Consider the following 19,740-nt stretch of genomic DNA (forward strand, 5'->3'; position numbering starts at 1 on the left):
GTGCTGAACTGTTTAGCACAGACCAGGGGCTGTGGACATGTCAGGGTGCTAAGACGGGGCTAGAGCCCTGGATGACCAACACCCAAGCACTGAGAGAGCTCCTGCGGGGGCTGGAATCAGAACGACAGTCTCTGTGCCACCCAAATGTGACTGGCAGTGGGAGGGGGTTGGCGCCACCTCCAGATGCACCAGAGTTCTGTGTTCTGTTGCTGAGTGGTCCTGCCACGTGCACCAAGAATCTCGGGGCTGGGGGGAAGGACAGGAGCCGGTCCCCTGGGCTAGCCCTTCTACAGCACTCCCAGCAGGTGAGGTTTCAAGCAAAAGCAAGTACCCTGACGTTCTGCCCAAGAGACAGAACCCGTACCTGAAAGTGGCCTTGCTGGCAGGCCAGGTGGAGCGGGACGGCTTGGTTTGCGTTTCTGGCACCTACACTGGCACCATGCTTCAGGAGGAGGGGGATGAGGTCCGCCCGACCATGCAGGGCAGCGACGTGCAGTGGGGTGGAGCCATCCCGGTCGGTCACATTCACACCCAGCCCACTGGCGGGAATCTTTGCCAGCTTCTAGTAAGTGCAGAAGATGGAAATGGAAATGTCATTTATATTTAAGAAAACTGCGCTGAAGGAATGAAGCCATCTGTCCCCCACAGCTCCTCAGCAAAATTCAGGATCACAGTGGGATCCAGAATCAGGTTGTCCAGACGTGAATTCCTACCACATTAGAAAAGTATGCTACATCAAACGATTAATTTCCATTTTCAAGAAAGCAACCCCCTAAAATGATACCATATTATGCCAAAGCAATTCAATGGGGAAGAGAAAGTCTGTTTAACAGATGATGCGGGAACAACTGGATATTCATATGTGGAAAACCTGCACATCAACCCTTATCTCACGCCAAACGCAAATAGTAAAATGGATCATAGACCTAAGTGTAAAAGCTACAACTGTAAAACTTGAAGGGAACACAGAAGAAAATCTGCAACATGGGATAAGCAGAGATGTCTCAGGTCAGACACAAAAGCAAAAAACATAAAATTTTGAAAAACTAGACAATAAAATTTAAAAATCTTTGCTCTTTAAGAGAGATAGTTAAGAAAATGAAAAGGCAAGTCACAGAATGGGAGAAGACATTTGCAATGTGTGTATCTGACAAGGACTTATACCAACCAGAATTGAAAAAAAACCCACAAACTCTTACCACTCAATAAGACAATCCAACTTTTTAAAAATAAATAGGCAAAAGATTTGAAAAGACTTTTCACAGGAGACAACAGGTGAATGGCTGGTAAATAAGCACATAAAATAACATCTTCAGTTATCAGGAAAATGCAAATCAACATCAGGAATGACAAAACCAGGGGTCCGAAAATAGATCAGTGACTGTCAGGATGGGGATATTTTGGGGACAGAATATTTTAGGGCAATGAGAGATTCTGTATCTTCACTGTGGTGCTGGCAGTTATGTGACAATGCATTCGTTTGTCAAACCTTCTAAAACTGTGCTACTTACCTCCATAGCTCACCTTCATTTTTATCATGAAACTACCCTACTATTCAGTGGTTTTAATGTCAATCGTGCAGATATAAGAATAATCAGTAATTAAAAGGGCAAACAAAACTAATTTATAAATCATATAACTGAAAAGAAACTTAAATTGAGATACATGTTTTGATAGTGGAATCAATACGTCAGAGTTTTCTGTGACTGATCGAGGACTAAAACTTTGGTTGTCTAGTATACTTTCCAATGATTAAAAATGTTATCTCAAAAAAACTATACTAAATTTAAAGGGTGAACTTTACTGTATGTAAAATTTACCTCGAAAATAAAAACAAACGAAGAAGTAGTGGGGAAAAACACAATGAAATACCACTGCACACTTACCAGGATGACAGCTAAAACTTAAAAGCCAGAACACCAAGTGCTGACAAGGATATGGGGGCAGCAAGAGTTCTCACACACTGCTGGTTGGAATGGAAAATGCAGTTTCTTATAAAGTTCAACATAACACTTACTGTATAAGCCAGCAGTTATATACCTAGATATTTACCCAAATAAACATATTTATGCAAAGACATACACAAATATTCACGGTAGCTTTCTTCCAAAACCCAAAACAGAAAACTAGTCAAATGTCCATCAATAGGTGATGAGATGCACAAATTATGGTATATTCAACAAAATACTACCCAGCAATAAAAAGAACTGCTGATGCAACAGGAATCTCAAAAACATTCTGCTAAGGAAGCCAGAATCAAAAGAGTGTGTACTATATGGTTCCATTCACACGAAATTCTAGAAAATGCCAATGTGTCTGTAAAGACAGAAAGCAGATCCGTGATTATGTTTGCAATATGTACATCTGATAAACTGTCCCTGCATGGGATAGGGGAGGAAAAAAAGAAGGGACAAGCTGCACAGCAGTACAAGGAAATTCTCAGAGGTGAGGGCAGTGCTCTATATTTTGATTGCAGTGAAGGCTTCATGGGTTTATACAGCTGTAGAAACTCACCAAATTGTATACTTTACATGGCTATACATTAAGTCTTCATTTAACTGTCGATAGGTTCTGTGACGTTAAACAAAATGATGTACAACAAATTTTACCATCAGCTAATTGATTTAAACAAGAGTTAAGTTCCTATAGAATCTCAAAGTTATATTGAAATGACATTATTGGGGGACCTGCTATACTTTATTATTGTATGTAAATTATACTTCAATGAAGATTATTAAACACACAGTGGGCAAGAAGAGGATGGGGTTGGGGGGAGTTTTAATCACAGACATGAAGCAATTAGTGTTGTGTCTTTTTGAGAAATTACAAAAAAAGGAAAAGAGGTTTTAAAAGAGCAGGGGAGGGGGGAAAATGGCGTGGATAACAGAGGCTCTGTTCATCCCTTTGGCGACCAAATCAAAGTTGTGGTGAAACAAGAAGCAAACAGCAAGGAAAAGTTGTCTGGGATCTGGAAGAACAAGCCATACAACTAGAGAGAAATCTAAGAAAGCACCTGCAACGGCAGAAGGTAGGATGGGGCGAGGACATGCCGCTGACCGGTCCCGAGCGGCTGAGTGAGACGGAGGCTGCGGCAGTGGCAGCTGCAGACGCCTCTTAAAGAGGCCACGTCCGCAAGTGGACTTTCGCGGTGACGGACCTGCTCGCTCTGAGCACCAGTGCTGGTTCGGCTGCGCACGGGGCACCAGGGTCTTACAGGGGGACACTCAGTTGTCAGAGTGAAGGCCGAGGTGAGACTCACTATAGAAGTCCCGGCGGTATCCACTGTTCTTCTGTTGAGCCCTCCCCGACCCAGTGCGCCGGACACAGCGCCACCATAGCTGAGACATCATCAAACTGGATAACAGAGGTCACTCTTCCCAGAGAATTCCCTGAAACTCCACCTCCCGAACTTGCGGGCCCACCCTACCCACATCCAGCTGTGTCCTTGGTGAGTCAGGTGCCCGTTGCTGAGTGGTGCCTAGACTCACGCTGGAGGCAGCGGACCTTGGTTTCTGGTGTGGCCTCTTGAGGCAACTAGAAGCAGAGCACCTGTGGATTGCTTGCTGAATCTTAACAGGTGGCCCTGGTGGGGAATAAGCGGGGGCTAAATTAGGCCTGCAGCTGACCCATCTCAGGACTGTCCCACTGGACACCTACTACACAAAGCCACACTAATAAGACTGGGAGACTTAAGAGCTTTGCTTAGTACATAGAAACAGACACGGAAAGGCAGCCAAAATGGGAGGACAAAGAAGCAGAAACCATGAGAGAACAGAACAGAGATCCAGGAATAATGGAGTCGAGTAATGTAATAGATGCAGAGTTCACAACATGGGTTATAAAGATGCTCAATAAACTTAGGGGAAGTGTAGATGAATTCAGTGAGAACTTCAACAAAGAGATAAAAAACATAAAAATGGAAATGGAAATTATAAAAGGGAACCAGTCTGAAATGAAGAACACATTATCTGAGATGAAGAGTATATTAGATGGAATCAACGGAGTGGATAAAGAAGAGGACTGAACCACTGATATAGAGGATGGGGAAGCCAAGGACACTCGATCGCAATGGCAAGAAAAAACCCGACTGTACTAATAATTTAAGGAGCCTATAGGACACTATTAAATGTAAAATTATCCATATCATAGGAGTACTGGAAGGAAAACAAGACGTTGAAGAGCCATTTGAAGAAATAATGTTGGAAAACTTCCCTCACTTGGTGAAGGAAATAGACATAACACTCCAGGAAGCTCAGAGAGTCCCAAGAAAGATGAACCCCAAGAGGCCCACACCAAGACACATCATAATTCAAATGCCAAAGGTTAAATACAAAGAGAGAATCTTAAAAGTAGCAAGAGAAAAGCAGATAGTTACCTACAAGGGAGCACTCATAAGACTGGTAGCTGATTTCTAAAAAGAAACTATGTAGGACAGAAGGGCTTGGGACAAAATATTCGACGTGATGAAGACCCAGGAGCTACAAACAAGAATACTTTATCCAGCAAAGCTATCATTTAGAGTTGAAGGACAGATAAAGAGCTTCCCAGACAAAAATAAGCTAAAGGAATTTATCATCACCAAGCCAGTATTACAAGAAATGTTGGAGGGACTTCTTTAAGAAGAAAAAACATGTATCAAAAAACAGGAATAAAGAATGGTAACAACTACATTCCTATCAATAAGTATGTCAAATGGAAAAGAATTAAGTGCTCCAGCCAAAAGATAGAGAGGCTGAATGGATAAGAAAACAAGACCCTACATGCTGCCTACAGGAGACTCAACTTCAGATTAAAAGACACACACAGACTAAAAGGAAGGGGAGGGAAAAACCTATTGCTTGGATGGACCTAGAAGGTATTTAAGTCAGACAGAAAGATAAACACTATGTGGTTTCACTTATATGCAGAATCTAAGGAATAAAAAGAACAAACTAATAAAAAACAGACACAAATATAGAGGACAATCTGGTGACAGACAGAGAAGAGGGGGCCAGGAGGCTGGGGGCTGGGAGAAAGGGGTGAAGGGTTAGAGAAGTACAAATTAGTAGTTGATGGACGGTCACAGGGATGGGGAGCATGGCAGAGGGAATGCAGTTGGCATTAATATGTTGGTTAGGTGGAGGACTAAGGGAGGGAGGAAGCAATTGAAATATATAGATGTCTAACCAATGTACTATATACTTGAAACTAATTAAAAAACAAAAAGAGCAGAGGACATAAGACTTCATCCAATAAATTCAACAGAAACTGTAATGTGTAATTCAGCTACTTGTTATGACTAATGAATTGAGGTGGAGAAGAATAGAGCACAGGAAAATGATGAAAGAACAACGGAGAGATACAGTAACCGCCTCTTGCCATTCAGAGTCACTGATCGGCCTGGGGGCTTTGTTACATCACATCATATCCTTTGAAACATTATCTGCCTTTTTAATCCTTATGTTTTTCATAGCTGCCCGTCTAGGGGAAATAAGTTTTTTGGACTGTACATACCTGACATGGGGACAGAATAAAAGCTGTACGTCCCAATGTACACATTACCCTGCAGCTGAAAAGCTACATGTCAATGAAAAATTTAGTCATTTAAATACTCTTAGGTTAGAGAAACCCATGAAGCCTTTAAAACAAGATAGTATTTTCTTGCAATACAAAGGATAACACCACTATATCTGTTTTATAAAGTCAAATTAATTTTCTTAGTATGTGACATACAGGTAGCACACAAGTATGTACTATGTACAGGGTGCTATTTATAACTGCTCAAAAGAAAATAAAACGCTTAGGTATACATTTAACAAAACATGGACAGGATCTGTATGCTAAAAATCACAAAATGTTCAAGAAATCAAAGGCCTAAATATTAGAGAGATATACCATGTTCATGAAGACTCAACATAGTAAAGGTGTTATTTCTCCTCAAATTGATCTACAGTTTTAATGCAATTCCTATCAAAATCCTAAGAAAGTTTTTTTTGTAGACATAGAAAAGCTTATTCTAAAATTTATATGGAAAGGCGCGGGCCCTAGAACAGCTAAAATGATCCTGGCAAAGAAGAATAAATTAGCAGGAATCACTCTACCCAATATTAAGGCTTGATATATAGCTACAATAATCAAGACACTAACACCGGTGAAGGGACAGACACACAGGTCTACGGAACAGAACAGAGAGCGCAGAAACAGACCCCGCCCGCATATAGTCAACGGGGGTCCAAAAGCAAGTCAGTGGCCCTTCAACAAATGGTGCTGGAGCAAGTGGACATCCGTAGGCAGAAAAATGAACTACAACCTAAATCTCACACCCTGTGCGAAAATTAACTCAAACTGGATCAAAGACTTAACTGTAAAATGTACAATTACAATACTTCTAGGAAAAAAAAAAAAAAAAACCAGAAGAAAATATTTGGATTCAAAGGGTTCTTAGATTTAACACCAAAAGCACAATCCATAAAAGGAAAAAGTGATAGACTGGACTTTTAAATTAAAAACTTGCTTTGTGAAGAAGCTATAGGCAAACTACAGACTGGAAGAAAATATTTGCAAACCACACATCTGACACAGAGTTTGAATCTAAAATGTATAAAGAACTCTTAAAACTTAACAGTAAAGAAAAAAATCAATAAGAAAGTGGACAAAGGAAATGAACAGATGTTTCACTGAAGAACATATACAAATGACAAATAAGCACATGAAAACATGTTCAACGTCATCGCCCATAGCAAATGCAAATTATAACCACAATGAGATAGTGCTACACACCCATCGGAATGGCTAAAATAAAAAATAATGACAACGCCAAATGCTGGTGAGGATAGGGGGAAATTCGATCACTCAAACATTGCTGGTGGGAATGTAAAATGGTACAATCACTCTGGAAAACAGTTCATCAGTTTAATATAGAAAACTAACCATAGAATTACCAAGTAATGATCATATGATTCAGCAACTGCATTCTTGGGCATTTACCTTAGAGAAATGAAAACTATGTTTTCATAAAAACCTGTACATGAATGTACGTAGCAGCTTTACTTGTAATATCCCCAAACGGGAAACAATCCACATGCTCTTCAACAGGTGAATGGTTAAACTGTGGCACATACGTACCATGGAATATCGCTCAACAATAAAGGAATAAACTGCCAACGACATGCGGCAACTTGAAATCATGTTAGTGAACAAAGCCAAGAGGTTATACGCTATATGATTACATTTATGTAACAATTTTGAAATGACAAAATCACAGAAATGGAGAACGGATTAGTTGTTGCCAGGGGTTAGGAATAGGGGGAGACAGCGACAGAGGTAGGTGTGGTTATAAAGGGGAACATGAGTGATTCTCTTCGTGGTGAGCCAACTCTTCTATATCTTGAATATGGTGGTGGATACACAAAGCTACATATGTGATAAAATTGCATAGAACTAAATACACACACATAGTCATATACACACATAAGCACATGAGCACATGTGAAACAGGATATCTGAATAAAATGGATGGACTGTAATCATGCCAACATCCTGGTTGTAATACTGTATTAAGGTTTTGCAAGCTCTTACCGTTAGGGGAAACTGAATCGTACAGGGGACTCTCTCTGCCACAGAGGGTATACCAATGTGAACACAGGCAGTGGCGATGGAACTCGAGTGCAGGTGACTGCAGTCATGCAGGCAGAGACACTTGGGCATGTCTATTCGTAAACTCCTGGCTGTGACTCATGGGCTCAGAGAGCAGCCAAAACACGAAGCATGTGTGGCTGTCCCACCTCACTAACCTGTCTGCTCAGGAGGCAGGCAGTGCAAGCCAGATCCTGCACTAGCGTCGCTTCTCTCCACCCTGACCTACCTAATCCCCGCCACGTCTCAGGGAACACCCACTACCAGCCACTTGGAAATTAGCTGGCTGAGAAGCAACTTTCCCAAGGGGAAAAAGAAGAATCTGCCTTGCTACCCCCACCCCTATCAATAGAAGCCAAGCCAAACCTTTTGAGCTGGAGCGCATTTTGGGCACTGGCACAATGGGTGACAAAATTCAAGATCCGCTGCACTGACAGTATCCTCCTCTTCATCCAGGTCCTCATCTGTCCACTCCAAAAGGTAACGCACCTGGTGTTGCACAGTAAAGAGAAACGGGAACTTAAAACTCATCCTTAGCTCCTTTATAAGCCACAGTCTATCTGTCTGGTCTGTCTCTGTTCTTCTCTCTGTCTCTGTCTCTGTGTGTGTGTGTGTGTGACACACACACACACACACACACACACACACACACACACACACACACACTTCCCGAAACAGGGCCTGCACTTCCTCAGCCACCAAATTTAAAAATGACTGCTGCTGCTCACGAAGATTCCAGGGTTCCCCTGTGCTCAAGCCTTTCTAGCTTCTTTTAATGGTGACGTAGAGAGGTTAAGCTACCATTTCTGCAGCTTGTGTTAAAGATTCTTTTATTCTGTCTTAAAAAGTGACAGAGTGCTGCTGCTTCAAAACTCTGGTCCCAGAGCATTTAGTAAGCACCTCCTTTAATATTAATTGTACGCTTTCAACAACCAGCCCCTCCCTTTTTATCTGGAAGAAAACTCACTCCAAGAGCTCAACAACTTGTTCAGGGCCACACACTAGTAAGTGGCGGTCAAAGCGCCACGCCAGTGTCCTTCCCACTATAATGGACTGGGCCACCGGTCAGAGCTCTGAAAAGAGCCCTGAATAGGTCAAATACAGGTTCCCGTAAAGACTAGTTTCTAGGAGATTAAATTTGAGAAAAGAAACAATACACTTTCTGGTTCTAAGCACTGAGGAAGTCAATAGACGCCTGCAAGGATTGATGGGGTTCCAGGATGACCCCCTTTAACCCCAAACTTCTCTCCTCCAGGTCCCTTCCATATGTCTGACAACAGATACTGATCAGGGTGGAAACACCAAAGGCTCCAGAGGCTTCGCCCCACAGGCTAGCTGGGACAGACTGAGGGCAGGTCCCCTGGATGAGAAGAGGGGAACAAGAAAGGGAGTAGGGAGCTGAGGGGCAGGTGGTGCCAGGCAGGGCGTTGGAGGCTGTCGCAAGTGTAGATTACTTTGGATGGTGACCCCAGGGCTCTGGACAGTTTCTGCTCACTTCCTTCCTGAGTGGCCTCAGTGCCCTCGCCCGCCCACAGAAGGAAGAAGAGCAGATGTGTAATGACACAGGGACAGTCACAATCATTATGCCACTGGCTCACGCTATGGCTCTTAGGGTACCTAAAGAGGGCCTCCTTTGCTTACCCCAAAGAACACTGGGTCTCCCTGGAGCTGGCCTCATGACAGGAACAATGTTATATTGGCCAGATACCGACACAGTGTCCCGCCCCTTGGATAACCCATGTGTCAGTCCGATGGATTAACAGTGGTTTCTGGGCAAAGGCTAATACACCAATAACTACGTTCAGATTCTTAATAACCCAGAGGCTGCTATAACCAGAGCCCAGGAATTTCTGTCCACCACCTCAAACTCATCATCAGTGAAGAGCACTCTGGAAACACACGTCAACAGTTCCGGGCGAGACGGGGAGTAGTTATGTTTCTGTGAAGGCTTTTAGTAACAAACTCAATATAATACTTTGTAGGAAGGAAGGGAGGGAGGAAGGAAGAAACACACATCATTGTAAAGTTCTCTTGTAATATGACTCATTCAGAATTCCTAATTTGCTAACTACCTAATTTACTCCTTTTAAAGTGGAAGACATAAATTCCTTTAAGGCAGCAAACAGCAAACCAGGGGCACTGCCTGTGGGAATCTAACAAAGGCTGTCTCCACTCTCCAGTGATCTCATCATAGATATTGCCTGTCACCTGACAGTGAGGGTTGGACAGACACCCATAGCCAGGACATCCTCGCCAGGTGCCAACCCAGAGCAGTCAGCACCATCTCACCCAGACACCTGCGTGTGACTCCTCGGAGCCCCAAGCTTCAGACCTCAGCCTCCTGGCTCAGGAGTCACAGCCATCCACAACTTCTGCAGGGTCACACCAACACCCTCTGGGTTCTGCTCTCACCTCTGCCACCTCCCCCTTTCCCACAACCCTGACTGCTCACCTGGCTCCCAGCTAGCTGGTGGGCCTGGGCTCTGAGCCCACAGTGGACATGGGCTGGTCTTCCCGCCAACATCTCACCACCCTCCCGGAGTATGAATGTCTAAAAGGTGGGGCCACGCTCGCCATGCAGTTTTATGTCCACTTGCTCATTACTTGTGGTGGAAATGTGACATTGCCAATTAGTGAATATTCATTAAATGCATCACCCTCTATGTGAAAGTGAACAAGGAATCCACACGGCTCCTCACTGAATGCAGACAGGAGACAGGTATAGCTGTTTTAAACCGAGAGCAAGCTTTTCTAAATGCACTTCTAAAAACTCACCATTTCTAGATCTCCATCAGCAACTGCTCTTAAAAGTTTTTCTACCTTAATAAAAGGAAAAAGAATGTTAAAAAAATGATTTTAATAAAATAGTAATAAAAATAAAGTAATAAAATACAACATTCTGAAAACCTAGTAGTTTTCATTTGTTTCTTGATTTGTGGAGCTTTCTTGATTTGTGTAGTTTTCATTGGTTTCTTGATTTGTGGAGTATCTTTCAAACATATCTGTAAAACTGCTCAGACGGGACATCCTAGGATGGTGCTGGTGTGCACGGAACCCATTACTACTTAAGGTCTATGCAATGACGCAGCTTATTTATGTGGCGAAGAGAGATGATGGTCACCCTGAAGCACAAGCACCTCCTAGGAGGCCAGCCACCCTTTAGGGCTACATATATTCAGCTCTCATTATCTGCTAATTGAGGGTGCATGAGGGGACACCCCTCCCGAGAACCATTTCAGGTCTCTGTTAGACTTTGGATCACGTCTCTTGGCTTCCTTTGGTGTGCTTTTGCATCAAGCTAAGCTCACTGGGCCCTCTAAGAGCAGGTCCGGGATTGGGGGTAGCAGGGGAGGAAGGGTCTTAGGTGGAGTCAGTGAGGAATCCCCATCCACAAGGCAACAGGCAAAAACTTCGTGGCACATCCATGCAATGGTCTGCTCTGTGGGCTGACATTGGACAAGCTCTAAGACAGATTAAATGAGGGAAAAAACCAGGTTATAAATCAGCTTTGGGTGGGTGCATATGAATGTCTACACAGATTCTATAAGAGTCAAGAAGAACCCGGACCGGGTTAACGGAGGCCCTTATGGTGTGGGGGGTTAAGGGCAGAGAAAATTTACTTTGTAAAATGATTTGAAATCAGTGGACCCATAGGTGACTTTACTTGTACTTGTCTTAGAATATTCTCTCTGTCACACACAGAGGCTATCCACAAAGCAAAGAGCTGCTTAGGGCGCAGACCATGGAGGGCAAGCAGGGTGAGAACCGTCTGGGCTCCCCTCCAGGGCACCAACCTCCGTCACAGCAGACACGGCTGTCCCAGTCATGGTGAGCAGCCAACTGGGAGGCCCTCGTCAGGCCACGATGCTTTAATCGCACCATAATACAGGGCCACCCAGCCCTCCGGCCGCCCTCCCATCCAGGGTCCTCACCTCTCTGTAGTCCTTCTTGGGCTCTTCTTGTCTGGAGCTCACTGACACAGAGGAGAAGCTGGAGGTGGAGGACCCCTGGCTGATGGAATCCATGGAGCGTTGAGGGGGTGGCACAGGGGCCTGCAGCAGGGGAGCCCGACAAGAGCAGCGATAGGTGAGGGCCAGAGTAGGCCCTAGTCATAAACAGAGCCAACGAGCACAGCCCCGTTCACTTACCTCTGAGGCCTGCTGCCTCCTTTCAAAGGACACATGACGGGCTTCCATTATAGACAGAATCTAGGAGGACGAAGGGGAAGAGAAAAAATGAGATGAGTCACTAAAGCATGGTCACCCACAACATTCCACTGCCTGCCCATCTCCTCGGAAGGTCACGCAGCCCAGCCATACCCTTGGAAAGACAGAGGAACCAAGTCCCAGAGTGGGTGGGAATTGACTTCGGATCACGCTGGTTAAATCTGGGTTCCCTGCTGCCTGTCCCATGGGCTCAAGAACATGAGAAGCCCATCCACAGAAGGGGGCTCAAAGGCTGCCTTGTCCAGCCCCTGGGCTGTTTGTCCACTGGCACCCATGGGTCTCATGGAGGAACAGCTCAGAGCCGAACCAAGCAGACCTCCCTTGGGAAGGGGTCTTTGGTACACGCAGCAGTGGCAGAGGAGCCCTCGGCTCCTTGAGGGCATCTCAGGCCAAGGGCAGCACTGCCCAGTCTTGTCAGTTCTGGCGACTACAAAGTTGAGACGCTGTGAATGCACAAGGAGTATGGCTCAGGCCCCCCTGGGGTCAAGGGCAGAGATTTAACCTTCTAAAACTGTGCTACTATAAATCTTACATTAAGTGTTCGCATCACACCCAAAAATAATAATAAAAAAGAGGACAGGAGGTAACTTCCGAAGGTGATAGATATGTTTATGGCACAGATAGTGGTGATAGTCTCATGGGTGTGTACTTGTCTCCAAACTCATCAAGTTGTATACTGGCGTACCTAATTTATTGCACTTCATTTTATTGTGCTTCACAGATATGTTTTTTACAAATTGAAAGCAAGACTCTCCACTGGCAAAAAGATTACGACTTGCTTTACTGCAATACTTGCTTTCTTGCAGCGGTCTAAAACCAGACCTACGATGCCTCTGAGGTATGTCTGTACGTTAAACGTGTACAGCTTTTGTATGTCAATCATACCTCAATAAAGCGTTTAAAAAAACTTTACTACTCCCAAAAGACCACATGAATAAACCGAAAGACCTCCCTAGAAGATTGGAAACTAGAAGGAAGCGAGGTAAATGTCAAGAGGCAGAAAGCACGGCCTGTGCAGAGGGAGACAAGTGGACAGCTGTATTAAAACAGAATCGCCCACGTGAGCCACAAGTTCTAGACACATCGGTCTGATGACCTGGAACTTCCACTGCACATGGTCCTGTGCTTCCTCTGGCTAGCTGGCCGAACGCGTTTCTCTGAAGGCATGCCCTCACCCAGAGCTGCTGCTGGAAATGTTGGTACAATGGAGAACTAGTCTCTCTAAGCCCACTTAATCCCCACTCACTCATGAAGTGAGCACTTTTCACAGGGTGCCCCAAACTACACGTTTCCAGAAATTACTACCAGGGAAGGATGAGTAGTTCATTAACAAATCATTTATGAAAGAAACAATACCCAATAATGTTCAAAATTGGCCAAATTAGAATAAAGATTTTAGGAGTGGAAGACGAAGTGCCAGGACAATGGGGCTCTGTCCCTGGCTGCTTCCATGCCCCGTTCTCTTTCCTTCCTTTGGGTCAGAACCACTGTCTTGTTTTTACCCGCTCCATTTACTCATAAACCATCAGCACTCAGATGGGCAAACGCAGCTGGGAGTAGCTCTCAGAACAAAACAGAGAAAAACTGCTAATAAAACTAAAAATAATATAAATAAGTAAAACCTATTAACAGCCAGGTCCCAAATGCAGCAGAGAGGGTACAGGCCAAGTTCTGTCCTCAGGCACTAATGCAGTTTGTCCAGCATGGCCAAGACCTAACCTGTGGACACCGATTTTTTTTTTTTTTTTTTAAGTCATATAGGGCATTTGTTTCAGTTTGAGTTCAATGCACACTTGCGGGGCGTTTCTTTCAGTCTGTTCTGGATCTCTGTAGATGCTCCATTTTGTAGCAACGTCTCTATGATGCCTTGGTAACCCCAACGTGCAGCTATGTGTAAGGGGGTGTCTCCTTTCTCGTTACCAATATCCAGTCTGCACGACTGCACATCATAGTAGACCAAGGCCTTCACACACTGCAAAGAAAACGGGAAATGCCACCATTAACTCCCAGGCCAAGCCTGGGGTAACATCTGTGCACCCTGCAGCCTTGATCTATGTCCCAGTTCAATCAAGGCTCCACTCACCAAGCAAATGTGTGATAACAGAGTTAAAATTCAACGGCTCCAGGATACCTGACAGGGACACATCAAATATTTGTTTCAGAAAAATCCAACAGCCCATAAATAAGATCTGGCCGAGTTAACTGTGATGTAGCCATGTGCAGAAAGGAGTCACCACAGCAGGCCTGAGACTACAATCCTTTGCAAGGCTGGCCCATGACTTGCAATGTTTCTTGGGAGCCTGGATTTCGGGAGGGTGCCCATAGCCCCCACTGATAAGAGGGGCTCACTGTGCCTAAACTGCTTGTACAGTAATGTGGTTTATGCCAAACACCTGCTCTCCTTCTGGGAGTCTAGAATTTTGGTACATTCTAGGCAGAGGGTGTTTATGTGACCAGCCTCCGATAAAACTCTTGAGCCCTGAGTCCCTAATGAATTGTGTTGTCACAACTCACTGAACCGGGGGTGGTCTTAGGGACACTGACACAGTACACTTAACTGATTATTGCGCAGCAATTAAAGAGTGGGCTAGATCTACAATTTATTGACCTAGAGAATTTCCGTAATGTATTAAGTTAGGAAAACAAGTTGCACAAAAATGTGTAGGGTATGATCTTGTTTTTGGACATCAACTACCTTATCCAGCCTCGACCCTATGTAGGTATAAATCTATCTGTATATTACTATGAAGAGAAGGGGGAGTGAGAGTGGTTAGGAAAAAATAACACACACAGTTAAATATGAAGTGAAAATGGAAATTATAAAATTCCCTGATAGTACTATAAACAAGGGTAAAAACTGAATATGAACAAAGCTAAGAACGTGATGGTAGCAGAAATGAAGGAAAATGACTGAATTTTACAATAAGATAATGGGCAATCAAGTTTTAGATTCATTATTTCAACACAGCATCCGTAATAAACTTAAAATATTTTTAATGGAAAAAAAATCATGCACCAAATCTTCCAATAATTATCAACACATATAGTACACTACAGTAATTAGGAATTCAGGTTTCTCTGTGAGTGAGAAAGGGCGAACAGCCAGGAGCAGCAAGCACACTCACGTCTCCGTGGCCGTGGCTGCAGGCCAGGTGCAGGGGCGTGTTGCCGTTGTTGTCCTGCACGTCAGTGCTGGCTTTGTAGTGCAGCAGCAGCAGCTTCGGGAGGAGAGGGGAAAGCAGGTGAGCAACAGCACGGGGCAAGGCCAGGCCCACCCTCCTCCAGAAGCGCGGCCTAAAGTCCCATGAGGGGGTCACTTGTTTCCACTTCCGACCTTATTTACCTACACTACGATTAAAATAGTATCATGCTCTCATCCTTCCTTAAAAGAAGGTTTAGAGATTAAAAGAAAAAAAAAGTCTACAGCCCTACCCTTCTTCCCCCAGATTATTGGGCTGTTTCACATCTAGATCTCAGGGTTTTGTCCAGTAGACCCCCAGGGAGAGGCCTCAGACTGTCAGCCCCTCCTGTGTGGCTGCAGCACAGCCAGCGTGGGACAGAGGAGCGTGGCCTGCCCCACCGCGAAGTCAAGACGCGGAGCCCAGTTCATGGAGTGTGCACATGCAACGGCACCGTCACCCCCCTGCTCACCGTCACGCTCTGATAGCCCTTCTGGCATGCGAGGTGAAGCGGAGTGGAGCCGTGATAGTCGGTGGCGTTCACCACGGCGCCTCTGGAAACCAGGAGGTCAATGAGGGATGCCTGCCCTACGGAACACAAGGGCTTCTCAGGGAGAAGGAAAGAGAAGACACTTTCCAAACCCTGAGTGTGAAGCCACGACATTATTTTACCCTCTTCCTCCCTGGCATGAGACGTGCCCAGATGTATTTTTCTGCTTGAGAGGAACAAGAGCTAATGTCAAGTCAGACTCTGCAGGTTCAGGGCACTTTGGGGGTGGCTCTTGCAGGGGACATAGCTCTAGTCCACGTCTTAGCAACAGAAGGTAGGAGAAAGGAGCCTAAGAAGATTCCAAGGGTTCATCAATTCATAGGAAGGAATACTGTGCAACCATTAAGAAATAGTGACAAGGAGCAATGTTCTTATATGTTGCCAAGTGAGAAAAGCACAGTACAGAACAGTGTGATCCCTACGATACCATATGTTTCATATTCATAAACACAAGCGTGTGGAATTCCAGACACTCGCTAATCAAAACGGTCTCTGGGAGACAGAAGAATGGCAGGTAATAATGAAGAAGTTTGTGTTTTCTACTTTGTGTGCTTTAAAAGACAGTGAAGTTATTTTTTAAATGTGGGATATAAGAACCCCAATTCCGAGACCATTCTCACAGCTCAACTCGGGCCATCCCTCCCTGGGCCACTGGCCCAGGGCAGCGTCCAGTGTCCACAGCGAGAGCACTGCTGTGCACTCTTCCAGCCTGGGAGTGGCCGAGCAAGGCCTGCGGAGCCTCTGCTTCTTCCCTTCCAGCAGAGCCCCCGGGGGTGGGCCTACGATGCAGCCCCTTCCACCTTTTCAACTCCACCGCACTCCTGCCAGCCAGGCCTCTGTTAGGCCACCCTTGGCTCCATCTTTTTGCCTTCGAACCCACAGAGGCCAACCCAAGACCACATACCACAGAGGGCAGCCACATGGAGTGGTGTATGACCCCTATCATCTCTGGAGAATGGAGTGACAACTGAGGGATCATTCAGCCTCCTAAAACAGAGAGAAGATACAGGGAAATACACACTAGGAATGGCATGGCAAAGCCTCTCCCTGACAAGGCTGGCCATGCCAGGGTCCTGGGACTGGGGGACAGAGCTCAGGGTCTGGTCCAAGCTGGGCCTCTCCTACAGTGTCCTAGAGATAATGCAGCCCCTGCTCAGTCTCCTGCAGGGTGAGGAGCTGAGCCATCTAGTTCCAGGATCCCTCACCCGGCCCCACTGATGCCTAGCAAAACGGCCTGACACCTAGCAAAACAGCCTGACAAGGTTAAGGGGAGACTGAAAGGTTACTGGGGGAAGTTGACATTCTAAACCCATCCTAAATCTACTTTTCGAAGTTGCCTACCTTGGTATCTAGCCCAGTGGCGGGCCAACTATTTTTATGACCTTTATTCCGAAGAGGTGGAGATTACTATCCCCACTTTACAGCAGGGGAAGCTGAGTGCAGCCAGGATAAGTTTCTCAATCGAAATTGCATGGCAAAGAAGTGGAGAAGTTCTACCCAGGCCTGGTATCCCGCTTCCTGGACACTGAGCTCCACAAAGACCCTCTTACCCAGAGACGAGCTTCTCACAGTCATCACAGAAGCACAGAGGGTGGCACATCTTTTGGATGGCATCTTTATCTTGGTCCTCTTGGCTCAGGAGTCTTTCTACTTCCTTCTGGTTACCTGAAGCAATGTGCTGAAAAGTGACATCGAACAATACTATCAGTATTAAAAAATTATTTGCTTTTTAAGAGTCCTTGTAGAAACACATAGGTATGGATGGATGAAATGATTTGCTCTCTGGGATTTGTTTCAAAATAATCTGGGCGGATGGGGAAAGTGGGTGGGGGTAGAGATGAAACAAGATTGGGAGATGGCTCTATGCGGGTTCATTCATTATCTTACTCTATTTTTGTAAATTTCCATAATTAAAAAACAACATGACGAAATCCTCAAAGCAACAGGAGTATGGGGGCAATGCATCCAGAACCTCGGTGTGGATTTTGACACCTCACTAGGACGAGCCCCAGTCCTGTCCTTGTGTATTCTGACAGCCCTCAGTTTGGGGAGAAAGGGAACAGCTGCAATTAGCAGGAGATCCCATCAATAAACACCCCTGTGATTCCTGGATGAGCTCCCTCAGGGAGTCAGACGTTCTGGGGAGCACGCTGCCCCAGGAGGCTTTCTGGGCCTCCATGGAATGCAATCTGGCTCTGGGTGGCCTCCAAGGAGGTCCGCCCTCTCCCAGCCTTTGCTGACTGCCCGGTAAGGCACCATGCCAGCCCCCAGCAGTCTATCAGATCTGCGGGCATGTGCTGCCGCATGATCAAACCATCACCATGGCACCAATACATAACAGTGGCCTCCCAGCCCAGCACATGCACGCACAGACACCTGCCACATGGGGCTCCTGGAACCGAGAAGAGGCATCAGCGCTGCTGGGGCTACCAGTGAGGCGTCAGTGAGCTGGCCTTGAAGGACAAGGGTGCTTCGCCGAACGGACAGAGGACAGCCCAGGCAGAGGGTTCCACGTGTGGAGGCCCAACGCCCTCTGTGAGCTGTCGCACAGCTACAAAGAGCACGCGCTGGGGAGATGGGCACACAAGCTGATCCCACCCATAGAACCTCTGCGTTTCTACTATTCACTCTGAGCGCAAGATGAACTTCAGCATTTACCTACGCGGAGCACCCTGAGGATTCTGCAAAGACGCTAGACAAGCGCAAGACGGAGGGCTGCTCTTTACAGCTATGCCCACGAAGGCCTCTTGGTATCTCACCTTGAACAAGCAGTCAATGGGAGCTGAAGTCATCTGAGACAATAGGCTCATTCTCTGCTTAAGGAACAGTCTGTCACCAAATCCCTCAGACTCCTGCAGGAGAAACCCAACAATCCATTTTATCAGATGTCGGTCCAGATCCGTCAAAAGAGAGGACACCAGGAACGACCCCCTTGCCACTTCCCCCGGATAGGGTCAGCAGTGCCTCGCTCCTACTCTCACTGAGCCAGAGTCGACCCTCGTCGGGCTGGGAGAAGGGCTTCCCGACCGTCTTTCCAGGAGGCGGTAGCTCTGCCGACCGTTTCCCAGTGGGGACGTGGGAGAGTGGAGGCACACTGGTGTGTGCGTGTGTGGAATGTGTCATCTCTAAGTGTGCAACGTGGCAGCATACACCATCATCCTCCGGATGGAAACCTGGACTGTCTTGGCCTCCACCTCCTCCTCTCAAATTTCTGTCCTAGCTTGCAGAGCCCTATCCCCTGACATTTTATCTGCGGCCTACAGACAGGAAAACCAAACCATTTGACGGGCTGGTCTATATTTCCCAGAGTCAGTCGGCAGGAGAGAGAAGGGTCTTCTTTTTGAACACACTTACTAAAATAGTAAACGACAAGGCCACTGGCCCAAAGTCCATAAGATATCAGGGTCTACCCAATTAAAAAAGTCAGGTCTTCATATTGTACGTAATGTTCACCTAGACACAAAAATCTAAAAATGTATTCTTACTTTATGAAATAATTTCTAGCAAGACACTTTAATGCTCACGTGAGCACCTGCGATAACCTAATGACAAATTAACTTCTTTAAAAAGAGTCTTGGTGTGAGATAAAGAGAATTTTTTCCATCCAGCTGCTACCAGAAGAACTCACCAACTCTGACAAAACTGGAGGAGAAGGCTCTCTCTTTTCATGGCCCCCTAACTTCTGACTTAGCGGTCCAGCTAAAGATAGGCTGACTGCATCTCGGGGAATGGACCATTTCTGGGGTTGCTGTTAAGCAGGTTCCCTCACGCTGACTGCCCTAGGAGGGTTAACCTGGAAAACCAACCCCTCAGAATCAGAGCCATTTTTGCTCCCAGCTGTTATATGCTATGTAAAGCTCTAACAACCTGTTTTATTCAGTGATTTATAACCGAGCAACTTAGGGTCAAAGAAACAGGAAAGACACTGTTCAGATAAATTCAGGATTCTTTCCTCCACTCTGGGTAACTCTCTGAAGGGTGGTGATGAAGAGAGGCCAGTCTTCTAGGAAGGAATTTTCAGAAAAGAATGAGCTACCAGAAGAAACAGCATATCAGCTAAGACCTATTTGGGAAATGGGGTCAATACAATTTATTAGAAAGTGGTAAAGTAAGAAAGACCAGAAGCCTGCAAAGTTAAAGCAGAGAAAGGTACAGATTCTTTCAGGGTTCT

The 19,740-nt window shown here is 45.6% G+C and overlaps 1 protein-coding gene across 3 annotated transcripts in view; it reads right to left on the reverse strand.

The window, feature by feature from the left end:
* Positions 1-19,740, reverse strand: part of ANKRD27 (ankyrin repeat domain 27) — a 49,425-nt gene that overhangs the window by 6,099 nt on the left and 23,586 nt on the right. For all 3 annotated transcript variants that reach the window (XM_006926775.3, XM_015600432.2, XM_015600433.2), the window contains 11 exons: positions 18,329-18,421; positions 17,120-17,247; positions 16,474-16,556; positions 15,492-15,607; positions 14,966-15,058; positions 13,617-13,812; positions 11,763-11,824; positions 11,547-11,666; positions 10,390-10,434; positions 7,981-8,103; positions 365-562 (listed from right to left, as the gene is read on the reverse strand). In XM_006926775.3, the coding sequence (XP_006926837.1) occupies positions 365-562; positions 7,981-8,103; positions 10,390-10,434; positions 11,547-11,666; positions 11,763-11,824; positions 13,617-13,812; positions 14,966-15,058; positions 15,492-15,607; positions 16,474-16,556; positions 17,120-17,247; positions 18,329-18,421 (1,257 nt within the window). The remainder of the gene's footprint in view (positions 1-364; positions 563-7,980; positions 8,104-10,389; positions 10,435-11,546; positions 11,667-11,762; positions 11,825-13,616; positions 13,813-14,965; positions 15,059-15,491; positions 15,608-16,473; positions 16,557-17,119; positions 17,248-18,328; positions 18,422-19,740) is intronic.

Source organism: Pteropus alecto, unplaced genomic scaffold, assembly GCF_000325575.1.
Source record: "Pteropus alecto unplaced genomic scaffold, ASM32557v1 scaffold7, whole genome shotgun sequence".
NCBI lineage: Eukaryota > Metazoa > Chordata > Mammalia > Chiroptera > Pteropodidae > Pteropus > Pteropus alecto.